This window comes from Aplysia californica, unplaced genomic scaffold (assembly GCF_000002075.1).
Source record: "Aplysia californica isolate F4 #8 unplaced genomic scaffold, AplCal3.0 scaffold00003, whole genome shotgun sequence".
Lineage (NCBI taxonomy): Eukaryota > Metazoa > Mollusca > Gastropoda > Aplysiida > Aplysiidae > Aplysia > Aplysia californica.
Window position 1 is genome coordinate 2,036,138 of NW_004797273.1, and position 23,596 is coordinate 2,059,733.

General features: G+C 38.6%; 1 protein-coding gene across 2 annotated transcripts in view; it reads left to right on the plus strand.

Annotated features, from left to right (window-relative positions):
- The window catches only part of LOC101862078 (transmembrane 9 superfamily member 4), a 45,482-nt gene that overhangs the window by 16,615 nt on the left and 5,271 nt on the right, over positions 1-23,596 (plus strand). For both annotated transcript variants that reach the window (XM_005089112.3, XM_005089111.3), the window contains exons 4-20: positions 2,192-2,235; positions 6,244-6,377; positions 7,692-7,791; positions 8,062-8,114; positions 9,659-9,700; positions 10,387-10,472; positions 12,295-12,447; positions 14,646-14,716; positions 15,205-15,337; positions 16,416-16,497; positions 18,139-18,214; positions 18,896-18,979; positions 19,499-19,594; positions 20,231-20,310; positions 21,307-21,370; positions 22,013-22,132; positions 22,622-22,711. In XM_005089112.3, the coding sequence (XP_005089169.2) occupies positions 2,192-2,235; positions 6,244-6,377; positions 7,692-7,791; positions 8,062-8,114; positions 9,659-9,700; positions 10,387-10,472; positions 12,295-12,447; positions 14,646-14,716; positions 15,205-15,337; positions 16,416-16,497; positions 18,139-18,214; positions 18,896-18,979; positions 19,499-19,594; positions 20,231-20,310; positions 21,307-21,370; positions 22,013-22,132; positions 22,622-22,711 (1,508 nt within the window). The remainder of the gene's footprint in view (positions 1-2,191; positions 2,236-6,243; positions 6,378-7,691; positions 7,792-8,061; positions 8,115-9,658; positions 9,701-10,386; positions 10,473-12,294; positions 12,448-14,645; positions 14,717-15,204; positions 15,338-16,415; positions 16,498-18,138; positions 18,215-18,895; positions 18,980-19,498; positions 19,595-20,230; positions 20,311-21,306; positions 21,371-22,012; positions 22,133-22,621; positions 22,712-23,596) is intronic.

A 23,596-nucleotide genomic window follows, 5' to 3' on the forward strand; every position in this document is an offset into this window, starting at 1 on the left:
AGAGAATCGAAGGTATAGTTTTTGCCCCATGTTCAGTTTCTTTAGAAGACAAGAAGGGTTTTCACTGTAACAAACAAATATGCACACCAATGAAACCATTTTCCTTTAGGTAGGGCAATGCCCACTTTTGGTGTAGATCAAGATTTCTTGAAATCCTCGATATCTGGGTTACCCCGCTTGTCCTTAAAAGGGACCATGTGCCATAACCTATTCTCTTTCACATGCGTGCAGTGTTTCTTATCCTCCTGGGATGATGTGCTAATTTAAAAGTACTCAAACTTTTAAAACAAATTCTGCATTAAAAAAAAATCCAATGTTACTTTCTCGTGTTGTTTTTGCAATATGACAGGCTTTCAGGGTACCTTTTGTGTTGTCCATGTGAAACTACCTTAGGGGGCTCTTATGGCCTAGAAGTTAAGCTGTTCGCCTCTCATTGAAAAGTCTTGGATTCGAATCCGTATAGTGACGAAAAGTTTTCTTCTCTAAAAATTGTCTCATTTCATCTCCTTTCCTGCTCTGTAGCAATGTTTTGTCCTCTGCTTTCATCTACACTTTCTGCCCCCACCACCTCACCTCCTTTGCTCCCTCCTCTGGGCTCCTAACTCTTTCTGTAGCCTTTCTACTGCTACTCCTTGTCTCCTTCTTACTGCTGTCATTCAGCCACATCCCTGTTCTTCTGGTAAGATAGATTTACACCTAGCCTTCTCGGATAAGGGCGAAAATTCTCGAAAGTCCCAAGTGCAAGTTGCACACGTTTAAAATCCCTTGGTGGTATAAAATCGATAAGAGTGGGTTTCGGCTGCCACCCGCACAAAATTCAAAATTTCCTACAAACTGAAAATGTTTAGTGTGTGCCACACGTTCATATGGCCTTATGCGGTTGCGAGCACCGTAAAACACCCCAAAAAATAAAGCACTAAACTTTTAAAACAAATTCTGCATTGGAAAAAAGCCAAAATGTTGTGGGTGTCACTTTGTCAGGTCATTTTTGCAATGTGACGGGATTTCAGGGTACGTTTTGTATTGTCCATGTGAAACTATCTTACTCTTTCTATGCCTCTAAAGGGCTTTCTTTTGTGGGTGGTTGACAGGTGGTCTGGTGTGGTTTGCTCCTTCTTTCCTATCAAACTACTATCGTCTTGATCTCTTCTTCTTTTTTATGTTTGTTACTCTTTTGTGGCACCTCTAATCTTCAGCACGTATATGACATTATTGTGTTGCAAGTGGCTAAAACAGCACCTGGACATGGATGGCTGGTGCCTCTATAAATAAATCATTGATGGTCTGTGTTGCAAGTTCCATAAAACTCTTACTAAAACTAAAGGGATTTCCTTTAGTGGTTCAAATAAGGAGTTCTTTATATAGTCCATGCAGATCACTTACTCTGTCTTGTGTTGCTCTCTTCTCGGAAAGTGGATGTTTGGCGGGTGCTCTGGTGTAGTTTGCTCCTTCTTTCTTATCTAACATCTGTCATCCTCATCTCCTCTCTTCCCTTTTTTGTGTTTGTTACTCTCATGAAGCACCTCTAATCTTTCGCACTTGTATGACCTCATTGTGTGGCATGTGCCACAAAACTTTTCCTAAAATAAACTTCTCGAAAGTTTAATATTAAGTTATGTGTGGCCTACAAGCCAGTAGGGCTTTCAAAAAAGTGTTGGGTTTCTGTTTTTTAAAAATCATTTTGGAAAATGTATGTCGTTAAAAGTATTGGGTTGCCCCCTTCTTACTGCTGTCTTTCCTTCTCACCCCTGATCTTCTGGTAGGAAAGATCTTCACCTAGCCTTCTTGGAAAAGAGCGAAAAATCTCAGAGGTCCTGTGTGCAAGCTGCGCACGTTGAAGATCTCTTGGTGGTCCAAAATTGATAAGAATAGGCTACGACCGCCACCCCGGCAAAATTCAAAATTTCCTACCAACTGAAAATGTTTAATGTGTCTCGCGCGCTCATGTGACCTTATGCAGTTGCGAGCGCCGTAAAACGCTCCCCCCCCCCCAAAGTATTGGGACTCTGACTGAAAATACAATTTTACTATGAAAAGGGTTAGATCAAGTCAATTGTTTTTTATCAGAGTTTGTTGTGAGTGACAAGGTTACCGCATGCAGTCACAAGCATATTAATAAAGATGAAAAGTTTTTTTTATATATGATCTGTTCTGTTCTTTCTGTTTTCATTTTGATACTTTTATTTCACAGGGGAAGTCCTCAGAGGGGATCGGATTGTGACTACTCCATACATGGTAAAGCTTTCTATTTTTGTTGTATTTATTTATTTATAGGTACATCATTTCATTTCATGTTTGAGTGTTTTTGTGTGCAGCATAATATTAAAATGTCATCCGTTGGGTGGTTGGCGGGTGCTCTGGTGTGGTTTTCACCTTCTTTCCTATCAAACATCTATCGTCCTTATCTCCCTTCCTTCTTTTTTATGTTTGTTACTCTCTTGTAAAAAAACACCTCTAATCTTCGGCACTTATATGATCTTATTGTGTTGCCGTATCAGCTGGCACATCATCGCCTTTGTGATATGTCCGGTTGAATCCACAGAGTAAATTTGACAGAGGGAAAAAAATTGGTTTGGTTTCGTAACGCAACCACCTGGCAGTCAGCTTTTTTGCATGCTTGCACTTTGGAAAACTTCTGATCTCTAAACATCACTCCATAGAAAATGCCTTCCTTTAAAATGTTTGAATGTTGTGAGGTCAGTCTACGTATCGAAGGGTGTCCCATCGTATTTGTCCGTGTCTGTTGACCACCTCCCAGCAGGAGAAACAAACGGAAAATTAAAGATTTCATTACTGAATTCCAGGATTTACTAGACCTGCATACCATCAAGAAGACATAGCCTATAATTTTGGGGGACTTTAATTTCCTTTTTGAAGATACCTTAGACAGTAATGTTAAATCTATCAAATCTATTCTAGAGACTCGTGGTCACTATCGAACTCATCGATGTCCACACTCGCATAAAACCCCCCCCCCAAAAAAAACACACATTAGATTGGGTGATAACGAACAGTGTCAATACAATCGGTGACATTCAAGTTAAGAACAAAGGCATTTCTGATCACTACGTGGTGTCCTTTGAAATAACTCGTGTAGGGAAGCCCAAACTGAGACATCACAAAATATTAACACAGAAAACGGACATTGATAATGAAAAGTTTGGAGCGGACATTCGCCAGCTACTGAAATTCGTACTGGGTTCAACCTCCGAGAAAGTAAACACTTTCACCACCAAGATGTGTCGCCTACTGAACCAACGTACGCCAGTCAAATCAAGAATAGTGACTGATCGACCTTCTGCCCCATGGATGACTTTAGAAATTATACAAGCGAAAATGGAACGTAGACAAGCTGAGAGACACTGGAGATCAACCAAGCTAGATATTCATGAGGACATGCATAGACACTGTAACAACAAAGTGCAATTGTTAATAACTTAATATAACGTCTGCAAAATCCTGTGTTATAATGGAAAAATTAATGAAAGTACCCCCTCTAAAGCTTTATTTTGTATAACAAATCAGTTGTCTCTTAAGAAAGACCCGGCCAGCAACAAGTTCCCCTCGAATGTACCTAAAAGGGACCTTCCTGATGTTTTTGGTCAATAGTTTAGAGACAAGATTTCCACGATTAAGACAAAAATTGACATGACTCCCGATAAACAACCATGTTTTGAAACATTCTCTAGGGTAATCTTTAACCCTATCTGTACGCCCTGGGGTCATTTTGTACCCCAGCGGTAAATTCTTCACACATTAGATAGAATGCTTCTAGTTCGAAGATCTCATTGAAACTTTCAGTATTTCTCAAAAATCATTTTGACAGACTGCTATGCAAAGCGTACGGATCGGATTAACAAGTAATTTCCTCTTTGGAAAGTGGTGACACAGAGTTCCCCACATCGTATGGACATGATAGTAAAACACGACGTACGGATAGGGTTAATGAATTTGTATGTGTAACAAAAGATGTTAGATCAATCACAATGCCATCACCCCATAAAACACGTAGTCTTGATCCCATTCCAAGACCACTGCTCATCACACATCTTGATAGTGTTATTGGATCATAACCTCCATAATTAATGAGTCTCTTCAGTCTGGAGTAGTACCATCACTATTTAAGCATGCTTTAGTTATTCCCCTTCTCAAAAAATCAAATCTTTCCCCTGAGGAGCTCAAGAATTTCAGACCTGTCTCCAACCTTCCCTTTTTATAAAAAATCATGGAGAAAGTTGTTTTGGTTCAATTGAACAATCATTTAAAAGAAAACAATTTATACAAATTAGATCAATCTGCCTATCGGTAATGTCTTAACACAGAAACTGCGCTATTGAAAATGTTTAACAACCTATTGTCCGAGGGAGATGAGAACAAAATTTCAATAATTTCTCTTCTTGATCTTAGTGCTGCCTTTGACACTATAGATCTCACTATTCTTATTGCACTATTGTTCGACACGTTTGGTCTGTCTGGCAGGATTCTTTACTGGTTCAAGCACTACCTGATTGGCCGTACACAATCTGTGGTTGTACACGACTCTCTTTCGTCAATTTTTAAACTAGACTTTGGAGTGCCTCAAGGTTCAGTAATGGGTCCAATCTTGTATATGTTATATACACAGCCACTTGGAGCTGTGATCAGAAAGCACAAAATAAATTATCACATGTACGCAGACGATACACAGTTATACAAATCTGTTCCACCATCAGATGTTAAAACTTTGCTGACCACCATGGGTATGTGCATTGATGATGTCAAGAATTGGATGGTTGATAATAAGCTCCAGCTTAATGAATATAAAACTTAAATTCTTTTATGTAACCCAAAGAAAAGCCATATCCCCATAGACATTGATCATGTTTGTATTGAAATTGAAAAGGCAAAAAATCTGGGAGTGTATATTTTGATTCAAAATTGTCAATGGAACATCATATCAATTATTTATGTAGGCCTACCATTTTATATGTCTATGTTTTTGAATGAACACTCATTGAAAACGCTTGTGTCAACTTTCTCGTTTTCACGCTTCGATTATTGCAATGCTTTACCAGCTAACATATCAAATTTTACTCTTCACAAGTTACATTTTTAAAATCATGCTGCTAGGCTTGTACTAAAGAAAAAGAAGAGGAATCACATTACTCCCATGTTAAGAACGTTGCATTGGCTCCCAGTGTCAGCTAGAATGTCATATAAAATTGCATTATTATGTCATAAATGTGTCAATAACAAAGTTCCTTCATATCTTAGTGATCTCATCCATATTTATGTTCCATCTAGATCACTAAGATCAGGTGATCAGTATCTTTTAAGAGCTCCTAGAAAAGGAGGTAAAAAATTAGCTGAAAGATTGTTTGCCCACCTTGCTCCATTAGTTTGGAACTCTCTTCCCCTACCCTTGAGACATACAACATCTGAGTCTAAATTTAAAATATCTTTAAAGACACTTTTAATGTCATAATTTATATATCAGTAGATTCATGTTCGGTACAATGTTATGTAAATGACTAGGTATCCATTTGTGTATTTTGCGAATTGCATTATGTATATTATTTTATTATGTATATTTATTATTGTATGTGCTCATTTCGTAACAATGTGTAAGCGTGCGCATGTGATATAAGTAAGTAGATATGTGTGTGTGTGTGTGTGTGTGTGTGTGTGTGTGTGTGTGTGTGTGTGTGTTCGGCGTGCCTGTGTGTGCACGTGTGTGTGTGTGTGTGCGTGTAATGTGTGCATTAGTGTGTTTGTGTGTGTGTGTACGTGCACGTATGTGTGAATATTGTTCGTACATGCATTTATGTAAAGTGCCTAGAGCTGTGTTCACACGGGAGTGGTCGCTATAGAAAGGATCTACATTATTATTATTATTATTTTTTGGGGGTGTGTTTTCTTATTCATTTCTTGTTTTAGTTGGAACTACGGTTTGGGTTTAAAAAAAATAATTGTCACAGAGAACATTTACTTTTGAACAAGTCTTATGATGGTTTTTGTGTGCTTGCACTTTGGAAAACTTTAAATTTGTCATACGTGAGACTCAAGTTACGGGCACAGCATTATCTTGATATCTTGCTGGTGCAGATGAGTCTGGCTCAAATCCCGTTCAGGGCATTCTTGAATTTGTTATTTTTTGACGTCCAAAAGTCTGGAGGTCCTGCTGCAGTTTTAAATCTTTGCCTCCAGTACTTTGAAAATGCTGTGTGAAGAGTTTATGAGCACTTTTCCTTTTTATCTATTCAGGTTAACATGGCTCATGATGACAAGTGTAAGGTTTTATGTCAGGACAAAGACAAAAAATACGTCTCCAATCGACTGTCTGAAATTTCAAGCAAGGCATTTGCAGACAAAATTAAACATGACTATTATGTCCATTTGTGAGTATTTTCATTACCTATTGTCTTGTTGACACCTTTATAAGCTAAAGGTGACGTTGAAATGTAGCAAGTTTTTGATTGTTTGAGCGATAAATGCAGTCTATATTTATATTGCCAAAGGGACGAGGGGGGTTTGTCTTTGAGATGAGAAACAAGAGGAGAGATGAAAGGGAGCTGTGTATATAGGTTGAGGGAGGGGTGGGGGGGGAGGCTGATGTCACAGAGTAAAAGGTGCAATATTGGGAAAGTTGATTGGAGAATCAGCAGTTGATTATCCCTGAGATAAAGGAAGGGTGTGAAGAAAAGTAAATGCAAAGTTTAAAGAATTTTTTTTCAAGACCACAGGGGATACCTACTGACCTTGCCTTAACTCTTTCTCTCCGGCAAGCCGCTCCCAGGGGCTCGCGGTTGGAACCACGGTGCAGTTGAGCCACTGAGAGCGGCTTGGGCACATTCCTTTACGATGACTTCGATATCAAATTACTTTTTGGCAATTGCTGAAAACAGGTCTCTTAAACTGGAAGTTCATTCATTATATGAAGAACTATCAAAATAGGTTAGCTAGTTTCAATTTAATGACCCGGTTAGTGACATTTTTGTCATTTTTAGATTTAGTACCAAAAAAGGGCCCCGGTGTAGTGGGTTTACCCTTCTCGGAGATAAAGAGTTCAACCATTAAAAGTGTTTTTCTTAAAACATGAAATGTGAAATATCTTTCGAAGTTTGTTACTGTGGTAGCAGACAAGGAGTGCCTCCGATGTTTAGTTATCATGGCCATAAATTGGTACTCTGTTAAGGACTCATGATCTGCGTTTACTTGTTCCTTCAGAAACAGACTGCCCCCCCGGGGCAGTGTCACTGACTGAAGTGTCTTTAGGCCATTCCCAAAGGGGGGACATTTCTCGTTCTAGCACAGTAGAATGGTAAATGGGCTGATTCATCATGTGCCTGATCTGCAACTGGGGACTGCTGCTTTTTCTTTCCTTATCCTTGCTGTTGTTATTTTTCTCTACTTCTTTTGTATGTTTGTCACACTCTTGTGACCCGCTATTTCCGGGGTGCCTTGATAGTCGAAGCTGACCTTGTGCTGTTGAAGCTTGAGAGGTGAGCAGAGTAAGTCTGATTCCCTGTAAGGACTTCTCTGTTTACACCCACCCCTTGGCGCTCATATGACCTTATGCAGTTGCGAGCGCAGTAAAACCCTTTACTAGGAAAAAAAAAAGAAACAGACATGTGTATAAAGGCCTAGTTGTGAGTCAACTTGTCGAAAACCTTATTTCTTTTTTTTAAATTTTGATTTTCTTTTTCTATCAGAATCACTGACAATCTACCATGTGCAACTCGCATCTCCATGCCTGACGGTTCAACCATATATGAGCATGGTTATCGCTTGGGATATGTCAGTGGAACTGAGGTAATTGTAGAAAGATAATCCTAGGGAGATCTTGGAATTGTGATGGTTCTGAAAGTACAGCCTGCACTATTAGCAAACTGAACTCACTTTGTTTTTTCCCAAAACTAAGGGAGCTAAAATTTAAAATTGTTTTCAAATAAAAGTTGGTCTTTTTTGCCTTCTGAAAATTCTTCAATAATCATGGTGCTCATTTCTGGCTCTTGGATGTTGATTTTGTACTGTCAGCAAAGATTTGCCACTGTATGATTAATACTGCTTTGTATATTTCAGGCTTATCTGAACAACCATTTATCTCTCACGCTGAGATATCACAGGAGAGAAAAGTGAGTACTACGCTGATTTGTTAAAAGCTTTTTTTGAAAACTTGATAAAGCGCTGCCGTCATTATATGGTTGTAGAAGGGGGCTGTGTGCCTTTAATGCTGCCACTTTTGTTTGTGTTTTTCATGGACGGTGAGTCAGAAAAGTAAAATTTTCTTTTGAGTAGCATATCCTAGCCAATCTTCCTGGGACAGAAAACAAACATTTTAAAAATGACTTTCCTGCGTGCATTAAAGAGATGGCTCTGTCCACCATTATTCTTTACATTTTGTAGCGCAGACTTCAACATTTTGAGTTCTGTGTTGATATATGTTTGGATGAAAGTCCAATCAACTGCGAGATCTCTGACTCACCTCACAAATTACTTTTTCGTGTGTGGTGAATTATTGTTCCTTGCCTTTGAGGCAGTTGTGCATCCCTTGAAGTTTCAAGAGATATGTGTATAGGCAGATGAAATGATGGAAATGCAATTTTTCTTTCATTTTAATGTGTAATGTCTTTCTTTCATTTGTCAATTGTCTTATAATTTGCTTGGACACCTTCTGTGTTGGTCTCTATCTGGCCGTGGAATACAAATTCATGCTGCTAATACACAAAAGCTTGAAGTTAAAAATTACAAGAGGGTTGTCAATTCTGTCTTATGCTTTTCCTTCCTGGAAAGTCAGGTATCTTGTTGAAGGTACCCAGATTTTGTTACAATAAAAACTGTAGGTGTTTTATTATAATGCCCCCATTGACACAGTGTACATCTCATTAAGGTGGGCTTTGACCATGCCCGTCCCAGGCTGAGAGAGATCTGTCCATGTAGTGCTACTGACTGAAGTGTCTTAAGGCCTTTCCCAAAGGGGGGATATTAACATGTTCTTATGCACAGTAGAATTGTAAATGGGCTGATTTATCAATGTTATTTGCTCATACTGTGCTGAAACAAAATACGGGGAACTGCTTCCTCATCCTTACTATCGTCATTTTTCCTCTTCTTCTTTTGTATGTTTGTCACTCTCTTGTGAACTGCTCTTCACTCTCTTGTGAACTGCTCTTTCTGGGGTGCCTTGATAGTCGAAGCAGACTTTGTGCTGTTGAGGCTAGAGAGGTGAGAAGAGTAAGCCTGATTACCGTTTGGATTTTTCTGTTGACATCCACCCCTTGGCGCTCGTATGACCTTATTCTTATGCAGTTGCACGTGCTGTAAAACCTTTCTAAAACTAAAAACTATTCCCACACAGGAATCATGCTTGGGTCTTCTGTGTGCTCCAGCAAAGTGCATAACCGCTGTGCACAGATTGCGACCCCAGTGCTTTCTCGTCCTATCTCCATTTCTAATAACAGTGAAAACAGTTCATAACAAAGAGTGAGCTTAAAAAGAAGTCACATTTTCAATGTTTGAAAACACCCAGAAAGCACTGAGTCACGAGATGCTGACTAGATTATGTGTCTAGGAGGATGTCAGCAAAAAAAGTGCTTTGTTATTTCATCTTATATAGATCTAGTTTGTATTTTATAGGGTTTGACAACAGTTGTTGATTTGTGTTCTTTGTCATCAACAGTGACAAGTACAGAGTTGTTGGATTTGAAGTCAAACCTCAGAGGTGAGTTTCATTTTACATTAGTGGAATGTAGTTCTCAAAGAAGAGGTTTCATTGTGATGTTAATGTCTTATTATTCAGAGAGTTGTACCATCCAGATATCTAATTAAAACAAAGGAAGAGAATGCCTGACACTCGGTTAAGTATTTTGTTTTAGTTTTGGTATGCATTTGACAGGGTTTGCTTATAGATGTGATGACTTCACATTTTGGCTGTTATTAAGGTTGCTGCGGCCTCCTTGAATTCAAGTAGTCCTTGAAAACTCCTTGAATTTGCATTCAAGGTAAAATCTCCTAGAAAATTGTTTTAATTTGAGTAACCTCCTTGAAAACTCATTGAATTTTTCTGGATGGAACATGAACAAAATTTTTGTAGGAAAATAGTAACTATGATTCCTTTCGGACAAGTGTGGGCCTATCGGAAATAAGCTTTCGGCATGAATTTCTTAGCAAATCTCCTTGAATTTTAAAAATTTCTCCTTGAAACGTCTTTAAAATCTCCTTGAATTTGGTGGGGAGTTAATGGCAGGAACCTTGAGTAATATTTCATTCCGTGTACACATTCGCACTGTGTGTCCATAAATTAACAATCCTTTGAAAACAGTTGTTCTAATGTTAATTAATTCAGATTGTTCTATGTATGTTTTCATATTTTTGAGTCTTTTTTTAAAATCCATCTTCTATCCTCAGTATTAACTTTGGTGAAATCAAACCAAACGAAGATGGATCATGCACATTTAATGACCCCAAGAATCCCCAAAAGATCAATACCAACGGTATGTACACAGAATAGATAATAAACTTCTTGCAGCTGATTGCTTTTACAATATTTTTCAGATTCACATTGTATTCTGTAATACTTAATGTATATTGCCAAATGAAAATTCGTGATGTGCTGCTATTTTGGCCTCAGACTAGCACAAACTGGAGGTATTTTTCATAGGGCATAGCCATGCAGGGTGAGCAGTTTTGGCACTTTGAAATATTTTAGTAATTTATCACCAAAAGTCATTTTACCACTTCTCGTTACACTGGCAAAGTTAAGCTTGGTTAACTCTATCCGTACGTCGTGTTTTACTATCGTATCCATACGGCGTGGGGAACTCTGTGCCACCACTTTCCAAAGAAGAAATGTACTCGTTAATCTGATCCGTAAGCTTTTGTATAAAAGTCTGTCAAAATGTTTTTTTTTTAAAGTACTGAAAGTTTCAAAGAGATCTTTGCACTAGCAGTATTCTAAAATGTGAAGAATATAACCCCTGGGATGCAAAATGACCCCAGGCGTCAGGGGCGGCTCGTGGGGCTAAAAAGTGGACGTGCACAATTAAGCAAAAGAAGGTTGAAGATAATCAAGGGCATAGTAAATGGGATGGTAGGATCTTTGGGTTGATGAAGGAGGGCCTTATGCTTTTATTTTCATTCTTTTTACTGGTCGCTTTGATTTCTGGAACTAAATGTTTCAGCTAAATATCAATTTCTTTATCCTGCATTGGAATTGAACACTCAAGTAATCATTTTCATCACTCCACTACAAAACCATTGAAAGGCACAACTCCTAGGGCGGTGACTTAAGTATGTCACGTTCACCTCCCTCAGGTTCACGGTCACAGAGTCGCTTAAAATAGTAGCAAGACAATGAACCAATCACAATTCACTTGAGCACTTCACTGGATTGCTCCGGGGATCACATAATTTTGGCATTGAATGGTGTCGCGTTTATTTTTAGACTGCCTACTGTGGGCTATGTTTCGTGGGTGCACATTTGAGATGTGCCGTCTTGTTAATATTAATGTACCGCCAAACTCGCTACGAATGTCGTCTTCGCTTGGGTTATCCCAAAGAGCGATTTATAGGTCAGATTGCCACTGTTGAATATTCTATTACATTTAGTTAAAACGTGTGGACTTTGGCATGGCATAGTAGATGTTTTACGGCGCTTTTGACTCTGAAATGACAGTTACAGCGCCAGCGAGGACCTTGGCTGGTGTTTGTTTCTGACTTCTTTTATTTCATGTTTGTGGGTGCTTTTCGTAATAGAACATTTAAAAATTTTGGGCGGCACTGCTCGACCGTGATCTATGGACGAACCTCGCCTGCCAGGCGTACTGATAGGGTTAAATAATACTATTTCAAGTTTGTGTGCATAGCGCAAACAAAATTACAACCAGAAAGTGGTGTCTTGAAAGATTTTGAACAATGATTTTAGAGTGTTCTCAAAACATAGATTTTTTGTTATTTGGTTTAGGGTCTGCTTTTATTTGATTTAATATTTTTTGCAGTATGGTAAGGGAATCGTAAATAATGTGGAAATGAAAAGTATTTAGTTTTTTTTTGGTGAAGGTTTTTAATGCCATTATCAGATACAAAAGCCCAATTTTTGTATCTCATGCATGCTATAGACAACTCTGAAATACACAAGTCATTGTCTTTTTAGGAGGAATATATATATTTAGTTTATGTTTGCAGAATGGAATGTGCCGTGATTGATCGACTTTCATTTAAATCAAAGACCGAGATAGGCCTGACATTTTTTGTTTTGTTGATATTTTGACGTGTGAGCATATTTTTAGGTTATCCATTCATTTTTTTGCTTCCCAGGAGAGACAGATGTTTTGTTCACTTACTCTGTAAAATGGGAAGAAAGTGATGTAAGCTGGGCTTCAAGATGGGACATATACCTGGCTATGAGCGATGTACAGATCCATTGGTTTTCCATCATCAACTCTGTTGTGGTCGTATTCTTTTTATCGGGTGAGCAAAATATCACTCATTAAGCCCTGAAAGAGTGCTTGTTAGCATAATAGAATGTTCTTCACGGCGCACCAGCAGCGGAATTATAGTTCCCCGCCTACTGCTTTATCACGTCGGGGTCACGGGGGTCAGTGTCAGCTCCCTGTGGACGCTCGGTCCGGGCTGACTTACTTTTTGGTACTTTTCAACTTCAAGTTTTTGGTGTATCCTTGTAGTTATGGTAATTGTCATTTAATGCACTCAAGGCACACATTTCTGCTCTTGAGACTCAAAAAAGAACAGACATTTTAACTTGTATGGTTATTTCGTAAGACACGCTGAAGTCGGCTGTGCTAAATTGTAAAATCTTTTGGACAGGTGTGAATGAAAAAAAATCAGTATATAAAAGCGGCTTGACAAAAACTGTCGAACATTTGAAACATGAAAGGCCTAACATAAATGGAGATACTCAGAAAAGACAGTATCTTCGCATAAAATAGAAAGCAGTAATTTTACAACTTTATCCATCTGACACACAATTCGCTAAGAAGTAATTCCTCCGCATACAACCGTATGTGTCTAATACTATCATGAATATTCGCATATTTTCTGGAAAGTATTACCCTGTAGACTCTCTATGAAGAAGTAAAAATATTTTAGTGCCAGAACACATCTACAGTGCATACAATACATGAACTGTATCTGTTACACTCCAGAAATTCTTTACTTGTCTGAAAATGCCACATCTAGGATTTATTAGTTGACTGACTAACACGGATGACTTATCATAACGGGGTTTCAGAATTAATTTCTAGCTTTCCAGTGACACTGAATTAACACCACACCTTTCCAGCTTTTATTTTTGTTTCTTTGACCATTTGCAATAACTGACAACATTCTGATTTCTTTATATTCGTAAGTGTCTTTGTATATTTCCGACAGGGAACTGCTGCTTTTTCTTTCCTGATCCTTACTATTGTCATTTTTCCTCTTCTTCTTTTGTATGTTTGTCACTCTCTTGTGACCTGTTATTTCCGGGGTGCCTTGATAGTCGAAGCAGACCTTGTGCTGTTGAAGCTAGAGAGGTGAGCAGTCTAAGTCTGATTCCCTGTAAAGACTTCTCTGTTGACACCCACCCCTTGGTGCTCATATGACCTTATGCAGTTGCGAGCGCCGTAAAACCCTCTACTATTTAAAAAAAAAAAGAAGTATATTTCAGACACAGAAACTAAGAATGAATGTGGTAGCTGTCATTGTGTTTATTCCTCAAGAACTTTATCTCTACCCATGTATTTACACAGTTTTAAGTTTTAGAAAAATCGCATACCTTTTTAAGTTGTATGCAAGGCATGAGTCGTGAACAAAGGCAGAATGTCTTTCTCTTGTTTAATGGTAAAACAAGAGCCAATGCTGAGTGTATTTTGTCAAAAAATGCAGATGTGCATCTTTTTTCTCTTATAACTTGACTATTACTACCTGCACAGATTGAAGATTTCTCATGGTAAAAGACGTAATATTTGTTGCCAGTTTAACACAGATTTTTTTTAGATCTGTAGAGCTGTTTTTAAATAAAAGATCATTTATTTATAAGTATGTAACTAGAATAGGACAAATTGGGTACTCTACAAACACTTGTCTAGAGCTGAAACTAATGCACAGAATTTAACCATTCTAATGCAGAATAAATCTCAAGACATTGAACTTTTAATGCATCAGTGTAATGGTTTGTTGTGTGGGATGGGGAAGAAATTGTTTTGTTTCAAATTTAGACGAAAATGCAAACTTCTTCTTAAATGACACCTGCAAAGCTGCTTCAGGGGTCATTAACCCCCTGACCCTGAGCCACGGAGCTCCGATGGGCTCATGAGTTACATTAACAAAATCTGGCAAAAAGTGACACTGTATCTTTGATTCAGATCTGTGCCCTCTATGTGTTTTCTTTGAGGTATAATTCAAAGACTGTTGATTATTTGTAGTCTTTACTACTGATGTGTGCAGATGAGCTTGGTGTGTCATTGTCAGCACCTGAAAAGAAGAGTTAAAAACCTAAGTAAGTGAATTTATGACTTCCATGAAAGGTTGGAAGCAGATTTGGATCATTATTGAACTGATAGCTTGAACAATACTTATATTATTTCCATAAAGAAATGTTAGTTCTTGTTTGACCACAGTATGCTTCTTTCTTTCTTTAATTTGTGGAAAAAACATTTCTGTCACAGGAATATTGACAATGATTATGGTGCGAACACTGCGCAGAGACATTGCACAATACAACAAGGATGATGATTTGGTAAGTATCCTTGTCTTGAGCATTCAAACGGTCAAAGTTAAGTACTGGGTGGATGTAATTCTATGATTTTGAGAAGTAAGCATTTTTGTTATTTGAAACCATAAACTGTTGTTTTAAAAGCAGTCGTTGACCATTTGAGAAATGCAAGCTTCTATTCCTTGTTTTCTATGGATGTGGCAGACAGGTGCAGTGGTTGAAGCTTTGAAAAAAATGTGTAGAGCATTGATGCTACTTATTTACCAACATGTTTCTCTCCAGTTCTGTTCACTTCCACCTCTCTTCTTTCTAATGACTGTGCCTAGTGCTTTGCCGTCAGAATAATATATTTGTTGAAAGTATGGTTGATTTGCTGAAGAAACTAAAATAAAAGGTAACCCATTCTGATTGCACAGTGCCGCTTAAAACTAAACTGTCATGAGCGTAACTGTCAAAAGGAGAAAAGGAGAAGTCTTAAAAATTAAAAATGCTTATCGAATGTGTGATGACAGGATGAAACTGTGGAGGAGACTGGCTGGAAGCTAGTCCATGGAGATGTCTTCAGACCACCCCGTTTCTCAAAGCTCCTGACATCTTTCGTTGGAGCAGGGATACAGATATTTTGCATGGCTCTCATCACTATCTGTAAGTAACATTTGTCTCTCAAAGTCGAGGTGAATGTCAGATTCAGAGAGATGCCAGTTCTGAAGTGCCCAGGGGATGCTAGTTTGTTTTAACCCAATGAACTCTAGGCTCTAAGGCCTAAAAACCCTGCCCCTGGGCTCCCAAGCAAAATTCAAGAAAACAGACGTGCTTTTAGTATTGTGTTAGTCATCATCCTTCCATTTATCTCTGTCGTGGGCCATCCTTCATAGCTCATTCCAATTGAGCTTCATCTCTCTCATGTCCCTTTCCACACATTGTGTTAGTACTCATGCAAAAACACAAATAAAGTCATAAAATTGTTCCTACCCTCCTATTTCCTATCTTCAATACTGTTGCTTGGTGTGCCAATCTGTTTGTCTGTCTACTTCTGGGTAGGTTCAGGGTCTAAACAGTCCACCCCAAACTCCGAAATATCGGGGTCTCAGGGCATGGACATTTCTGTTGCACCCCAATATATTGGGGTCTCTGGTCCGTTGGGTTAAAGCATGGCTGATTTTAATAGAATGTGTGAATTGAGGCGGGATAGATGTCTAATCCCCTGATTGTGAACTTTGTTTGCTGCCTGGCACACTGTGCGATATGTTCTTCAGCATTTTAGCAGTCATTGTAAATATAGAGGAGATTCAGCCCTGATTTTTACAATTCAGATTGGCTTTGTTTACAGTCGTGGTGGAATATCTGTTTTTGTATGTACAAGCCTGATAGTTGCTTACTTTTGTGTGTGTTTGTGTGCATGTGTGTGTGGGAGGGGCGGGGGTGGGTGTGGTCTCACTCCCCACCCCACCCCACCCCACTACCACCACCACCATTTTTCCTTTCTTCTTCGTTACCCTAATCAGTGGGCCTAGTGCACTGCTTTCAGAGTGACCGGTTTACATTAACAAGTTTAAAAGAAACAAAGTAAATGCAACTCGTTCGTGTGACAGATCGGACTATGAAATATTCATGTCAACAGTTTTCCTGGAATACTTTGCTTTGGGTGAGCAGAGGAAGCTGATATGACTGGTTTGGGTTTGGGTAATTGTTAAACTCTTTCCTTACTCTCTTGTATCCACAGTTTTCGCTATGCTTGGCATGTTGTCTCCTGCTGCCAGAGGCTCTCTTATGACTGTTGGCATTTTCCTCTACATGTTCATGGGGTAAGAAAGACATTTGCTGTGTGCCTTGAGTGTACGCATATACAGTGCTTCCACTCTTCCGTATTTTTACGGAAATCCGTACTTTCTGCCAGTTCCGTACTTGTCCCTCCATCATTATCTACTCCCTCCGTAAAAAAATGCGACTGCCGAAATTCTGTACTAGCCTTCGTATCGTCTTGTATATATGTTACGGGTATTTACGGTAATTCTCTCGGCAGCAAGTTAAAGTTATAGTAACCTGCCAGATTGCGAATTTCCTGCAATCGGCCATTTTTCTGCTATGTCCTATGCATTCATTGCGGGTTGGTCGGCAGTACATTTTTTACCTGCGGATGGATCAAAATCTGGCGAACCGTTTGTTCCAATTTCCTCCTTTCTATCATTCACTCATTCCTTCTGTCTATCTTCGGATTGTTGCCGCGGCTGGAAAATCTGCATGTTGATCAAGTAAATTGACTTGTGATCTTAGACAGAAAATTACTGTGAGAAAGAAACATTTCACTGCAAATTTGTCTAGATCTAGAGAAATTATCAATGCGAAGATTCTACGGCACGTGAACGCAATAAGGGCCACGATGAAAGAAATATGCTGATACGGGGGTGCCCACAACGGATAGGATCGGCCGATCGCGCTGATTGCCGGACTTGGCGCCTCAAAAACAAACGTGTTTTCAGTTTCAGTTTCAGGCGATCGAGTCGGGCGATGGGCTCGATCCAGCTGTAGGTAAAATAAAAAATAATTCGAAGTGGTGTTCCGAGGTTGTGACAGGCGACAATCAGAGGTGAAAATTGAGAAAAAAAATTGGGTATGCGCTGCTCAACTGTATTTTGAAGGTACATCTATTTATTATTCCCAGGTTTGCCTGCTATCAATGGTGTGATGAATTGAATTATAGTAGCAATGAAAGGGGAACCTGCTTTTAAGCATTGCCAGCAATGGAAAGATATGTTGGTGAAGAAATCAAACAAAACAAAAATGTTGGTGAAAAAATAAATGTTATGGGCTGTAGGAAATCTCTTCAAACAGGCTCCCAAATGCCATTTTCAAACCTCTAAAAGCACTAAATTTCAATTTCTTCGGGGGCTTCGCGCCCTGAACCCCTAACGGGACGCTGTCCCTGGACCCTACTGGGGCCCCCTGCGGCCCCCAGGCCCCCTGCAGAATTTTCCTTACTTTTCACCTTCGGCTGGTGGAAGCACTGTATATAGTAGGTGTACGTATTTGAAAAGTTTTGACAACAGTGATATGTGTACAAATGTGTGTGAGTAAGTGTTAGTAGGATCTCATCCAGTAGAACTGAGCAAATTTTTATTCCAGTTTCAATACTCCAAACTTAACGTTTTTAAAAATGTTTTTTGTTTCTTTTTCTGTTAAGTGCCTCTACCAAGTGTCAGTTTTTTAATGTGGTCGGAGGAGTGAAATACTGCAGTTTTTAAGGTCTTGGGTTTTAAGTACTCTTTTTTTTTTCAGTCTTTTGATTTTTAAAAAAATACAAGCAATTATTTGTTTCATAATTTTGTGAAAAAGCCACGTTACACATCATGCTCTCAATCAAATCCTTGCGTCCGGTCTCAAATTAAATATATTCTTCGCCTTTTTGGGGGGATGAGTGATAAGTAGGCCTACTGTTTTTCTTTCAGGCTGTTTGCTGGCTACTTTGCAGCTCGATTGTACAAAACAATGAAAGGTCTTTTGTGGAAAAAAGCTGCCTTCCAGGTAATTAGTTGTCTTTTAGCTTTTATGGTTTAGAAAAGGTTCTCTGTTCTTTAGGTTTCTTTCATTTAATTAATCCGGTTTAAAACTAGATATTTATGAGCCATGTTTGTTGTCTTAAGTGAACTTATTTTACTTTTATTAAGGAAATTTCTTTATGAGATGGAAGAGGGCTTGAATTTGAAGCTGAAGTGGGATGAGGTTCTTTTCTCTGCTTACCATCCCTCTTAAAGAGGCTGAAAGAAGATGGGGATGCGAAGGAGAGAACATAGATACGGAGGATGACTGCCTTTGTCTGATTGCATGGAAAAGTGTGTGTTTGTGATAGGTAGGCCTATATAAAGTCAAACTTGTCATAGACAACCACCTTTTGTCCAGGAGAAAAGTAGTTGTCTTTCACAGTGTCATTATGATATATATATAGAAAAAAAGGCAAGGGGTGGAGCAGGAAGTAGTCGCTTGTACAGGTGATTGTCTTGGACAGATGGCTGTTAGAATATAATATAAGTCAGTGCGTCCTTTCTTTATGGAATATTGGTTTTTTTTCTACTTTACCCTGGTACCTTGATGGAAAATGAGGGAAGGGAGTACACCATCATGAAATGGCCCTTTCAATACCTCTCATAATCATTGTGCGCTTTTTATTTCTGGTACTACTTAGATACTCGTGTCATTTCTCCCCAGACTGCTACTGTGTTCCCTGGCATCATGTTCGGCATCTGCTTGCTCCTAAATTTCTTTATTTGGGGAAAGCACTCTTCAGGGGCAGTAAGTATAGTTTTGCTTTTCTCTTTGACTAGCAGAAATACAGTAAGGATAGTTTGACTTTTTTATTTGACAAGCAGAAATACCGTAAGGATAGTTTGACCTTTTTATTTGACAAGCAGAAATACAGTAAGTATAGTTTTACTTTTTTATTTGACAAGCAGAAATACAGTAAGGATAGTTTTGCTTTTCTCTTTGACTAGCAGAAATACAGTAGTCATGTAGGTTGTATTCATGTTTTAGGGTTGCTGTCACTGTTCTGGTCTTTCTTATTTTTCTGTCTATCCCTATCGGTTAAAAGAAAAAGACAGTAAAAAAAATGCTACTTTTAAATTTGTCAAAAGAATTGACATTTGGGTTCATCTTGAGGACTGGCGGCACTGTCACGGGTTTCCTTGTGAAGGAAAATGAACGGACAGTATTGGAGTCCCTTTTTGGTACCATTAAATTCTTGCTTTGCTGGTTTTCTTCTTTATGATGTTTCATTAATGTGTTTTTTTGTTGTTGTTTTTTTTCATCCAGGTTCCGTTTACCACTATGCTTGCCTTGCTGTGCATGTGGTTTGGTATATCTCTGCCGTTGGTCTTCATGGGATTCTATTTTGGATTTAGGAAACAGGTACGTCATTTGAAAGATGTTTATACCCAGTGCTTTTTGGTTGTCATGAATCTTTCCTTGTTGAAGTTAACAAGTTCTTATTAGAGCATATTCTGCTTCTGATTATAGATATAGTAAACATTTCTCAGAATATAATAAAATAACAATTTGAACAAGTTTTGAAATATCCCCCTTCCCTAGTACATTGTTGGAGGGCACTTGTGGTAGGTTTTACTTGTTTACTGTCTGTTTGTCTCGCTCTTTTTAAAAAAAATCATCTCAGAAAGACAATTATCGTCTGTATAATATATGCTTCTTTTTATAAATGAATCACCCAGAAATGCAATGGTCTTTGCCTATGCAGTTGTGAGCGATGTAAAACTTACTAACTTGTTTTCTTCTTTTGACTGTGTTAATGAGATTTAATTTCGCAACAATGGGTGGTTGGTGGGTGCTCTGGTGTGGTTTGTTTCTTCTTTCCTATCAAAGATCTATCGTCTTTATCTCCCCTCCTTCTTTTTTGTGTTTGTTACTTTCTTGTAACACCTCTGATCTTCGGCACTTATATGATCTTATTGTGTTGCAAGTGCTGTAAAACTCTTACTTAAAAAAGCTTTCTTCTTTTGACTGTGTTAATGAGATTTAATTTCACAACAGGCTTATGAACATCCAGTGAGGACAAACCAAATACCCAGACAGGTTCCTGAGCAGACTTGGTACATGAGTCCTTTCCTGGGGTGAGTGTTGTGTGGTGTTCATCTTTTCTAAAAAAGTAATTGCCATTTAGTAGCCGGCAGGATGAAAGCAATATCCGCCTTAAAGCATGCTGGCAGCCCAGAACGAACATTTTTACTACATCAGTACTTCCAATCTTCCGTATTTTTACGGAAATCTGTACTTTCTGACAGTACCGTACATACTCCTCCATCATTATCAACCCCATCCGTAAAATAGGTGCGATTGTGTAAGGCTGCCGCCATGCAAAGGATCCGTACTGGCCTTTGTATTGTCTTGCATATATGTTCCAGATATTTACGGTATTTCTCTCGGCAACAAGTCAATATTATAGAAACCTGCCAGATTACGCATTTCCTGCATTCCGCCATTGTCCCACTTTGCATCCATTGCGTATGCGTGTGTGTTCATGTTTGTGTGGCGTAGTGGTTAGACTCTTTGCTTTGCACGGTTCCCATGTTGGACAGTCTATTTTATTTAGTATCTCTACCTTTCTGCCGGGATGTTGTTTCCAACAGAGCTTGGGTTGGTCCCGGTATGTGGGTCAAAGCAGTCCACCTCTTAAATGGTTAACATTGGGTTGATTGTGGTGTAACATTTGCAGTCAAGTGGAATAATAAAAGTTACATGTACATTTTTTTTTTTTTAGTAAGAGTTTTACGGTGCTAGCAACTGTTACATGTAAATACTCTTTTTTCAATCAGAATCTGATATGCTTTATTGTCATTCTGCATTTTTGGTATTATGAAAAATAAAGCTGAGACTTTGACTAAAACGCCAGCTCATTTCAATTCGTGTAAGGTCAACCTTTGGGGTTTTCTTTTAGATGTCGTCACACATATTTACTCGCTTGTACACACACACAATGCTTGAGAGATGTGCATGAGATATATGAGTTTTATGTCTATCATTTTTGTCTGCATGTTCTGTAATGTTTTGTAGTCTTTTAACCGTTCAGTTATAATACTAATTTTTGTGAAATGACTCTTCTTCTTCAGAACTCTAATGGCTGGAATACTTCCGTTTGGTGCCATGTTCATTGAGCTTTTCTTTATATTTACCGTAAGTTTGTCAATTATTGTCTTATCCTTCTATTGTTGTGTGCATTAATATGGTTAGAAACTATACTCTCATCGAGTTTATAAAATAAGTTTCACTGGTTAATTGTCTTAAGATTTTATGTATCGAGTGAGATGATGATAGAGTCTGTGAAGTGTGCAATGTTCAGACCTGGGTGTATTAAAGACTAAAATTCCCCGTTATCCTTGAGATTGTTATTTAGCATGAAGAGGTCCTGTTTTGAAGTCGATGTGCTTTTGTTAAGCGGTAAAGAGTAACGTTTTTGTAATGTTATGTAAATGACTATGTATCCATTTATGTATTTTGTGAATTGCATTGTATATATTATTTTATTATGTATTTGTATTTGCTCATTTCATAACGATGTGTTAACGTGCGCGTGTGAAAAGCAAGTAGATGTGTGTTTGTATATGTGTGTGTGTGTGTTTGCCGTGCATGTGTGTGCACATGTGTGCGTGTAATGTGTGTGTGTGTGTGTGTTTGTGTGAATATTGTGCGTACATGCATTTATGTAAAGCGCCGAGAGCTGTGTTTACATGGGAGTGGGCACTATAAAAACGATCTCACTATTATTATTATTATTAATTATGGCTGTTCATGCATTTTAAAAATTTGTATTCTCAGGCCATCTGGGAGAACCAGTATTACTACCTGTTTGGTTTTCTGTTCTTGGTGTTCATCATTCTTGTGGTGTCGGTGTCCCAGATATCAATTGTCATGGTCTACTTCCAGCTGTGTGGAGAGGTAAGCTCATTGTTGTTTCATTCTTTTAACCCTTTGTCATCACAATGCTCTTATAGTAAAAACCCTTGCCATCAAAGGCAGAGGCATTTTGGGGAAAATCAAAAGAAACTGGGTGGTAAACATCGCCAATCGGCGAGATGTGACGGCAAAGTGTTTTGAAAATTTACACAGTGATTTCTCATCTCTTCTTTTGGGGCATCATTCACAAGAGGCCTTGAGTGCACATTCATTCAGTGCTGAGGAAAAGAAAGAGTTCTTGCTAGACAGACACCCCCCCCCCCCCCTTGTTCACATTCTGAATATTTTTGTGTTCAAGAAAAATTCATTTTCTTCAATGTGAACCAAGTAACTTTACCCAGGCATTATGCCATCACATTGTTCTGTTGCTGAACTTATGCATATTGCAGGCTGCGAAGGGGAGTCTTTATGCTTCACATAGCATAGTCATGAGATTACACTTGTTGCAAATTCTTCTTTTTATATTTTCAGGATTACCACTGGTGGTGGAGATCTTTCGTCGTCTCGGGAGGATCTGCAGTTTATGTTTTTGCATATTCTGTTTTCTACTTCATAACAAAGGTAACGATGTAATTTGCTCCTTCTTTCCTTCTTTGCTATCAAACATCTGTCGTCCTTATCTCCCCTCCTTCTATTTTGTGTTTGTTACTCTCTTGTAACACCTCTAATCTTCGGCACTTATATATGACTTATTGTGTAGCAAGTGCCGTAAAATTCTTACTAAGACGAAAGCTAAACTAAACGTAAGCTCGAGTTTTGAGCTTTTTGTTGTATAGATTGTGGTCTTGGAGTGAGATGTAAGTCTGATCTATGTAGAAAGTGTACCATGGATGAACCTGTCTGTAGGGAGGCTCTGTCTTAGGAGCTTACAATTGAATTACCATTTGGATTTTTTTTTAAACCCCAGTGATGAACATACCCCCCGGGGCGGTGCTACGGACTGAAGTGTCTTTAGACCATTCCCAAAGGGGAGACATTAACATGTTTGTATGCACAGTAGAAATGTAAATGGGCTGATTCATCAATGTCATGCTCATAACTGTGCCTGAACTGCAGCAGGGAACTGCTGCTTTTTCTTTCCTCATCCTTACTATTTTCATTTTCCTCTGCTTGTTTTGTATGTTTGTCATACTCTTGTGACCCGCTGTTTACGGGGTGCCTTGATAGTTGAAGCAGACTTTGTGCTGTTGAAGCTAGAGAGGTGATCATAGTAAGCCTGATTCCCTGTAAGGACTTCTCTGTTGACATCCACCCCCTTGGCGCTCATATGACCTTATGCAGTTGTGAGCGCCGTAAAACCTCTACTAAAACTAAAGTAACAGTAATGAACAAGCCTTTCCTCCAACAATAACTGGATTTACCTTTGATTAGAATTGGTCATGGCTGACCAAAACAGTGTTTTACGCTGCAACAGTTGGTGGGGGAAGTAGTTTGTTGAGTCCTGGA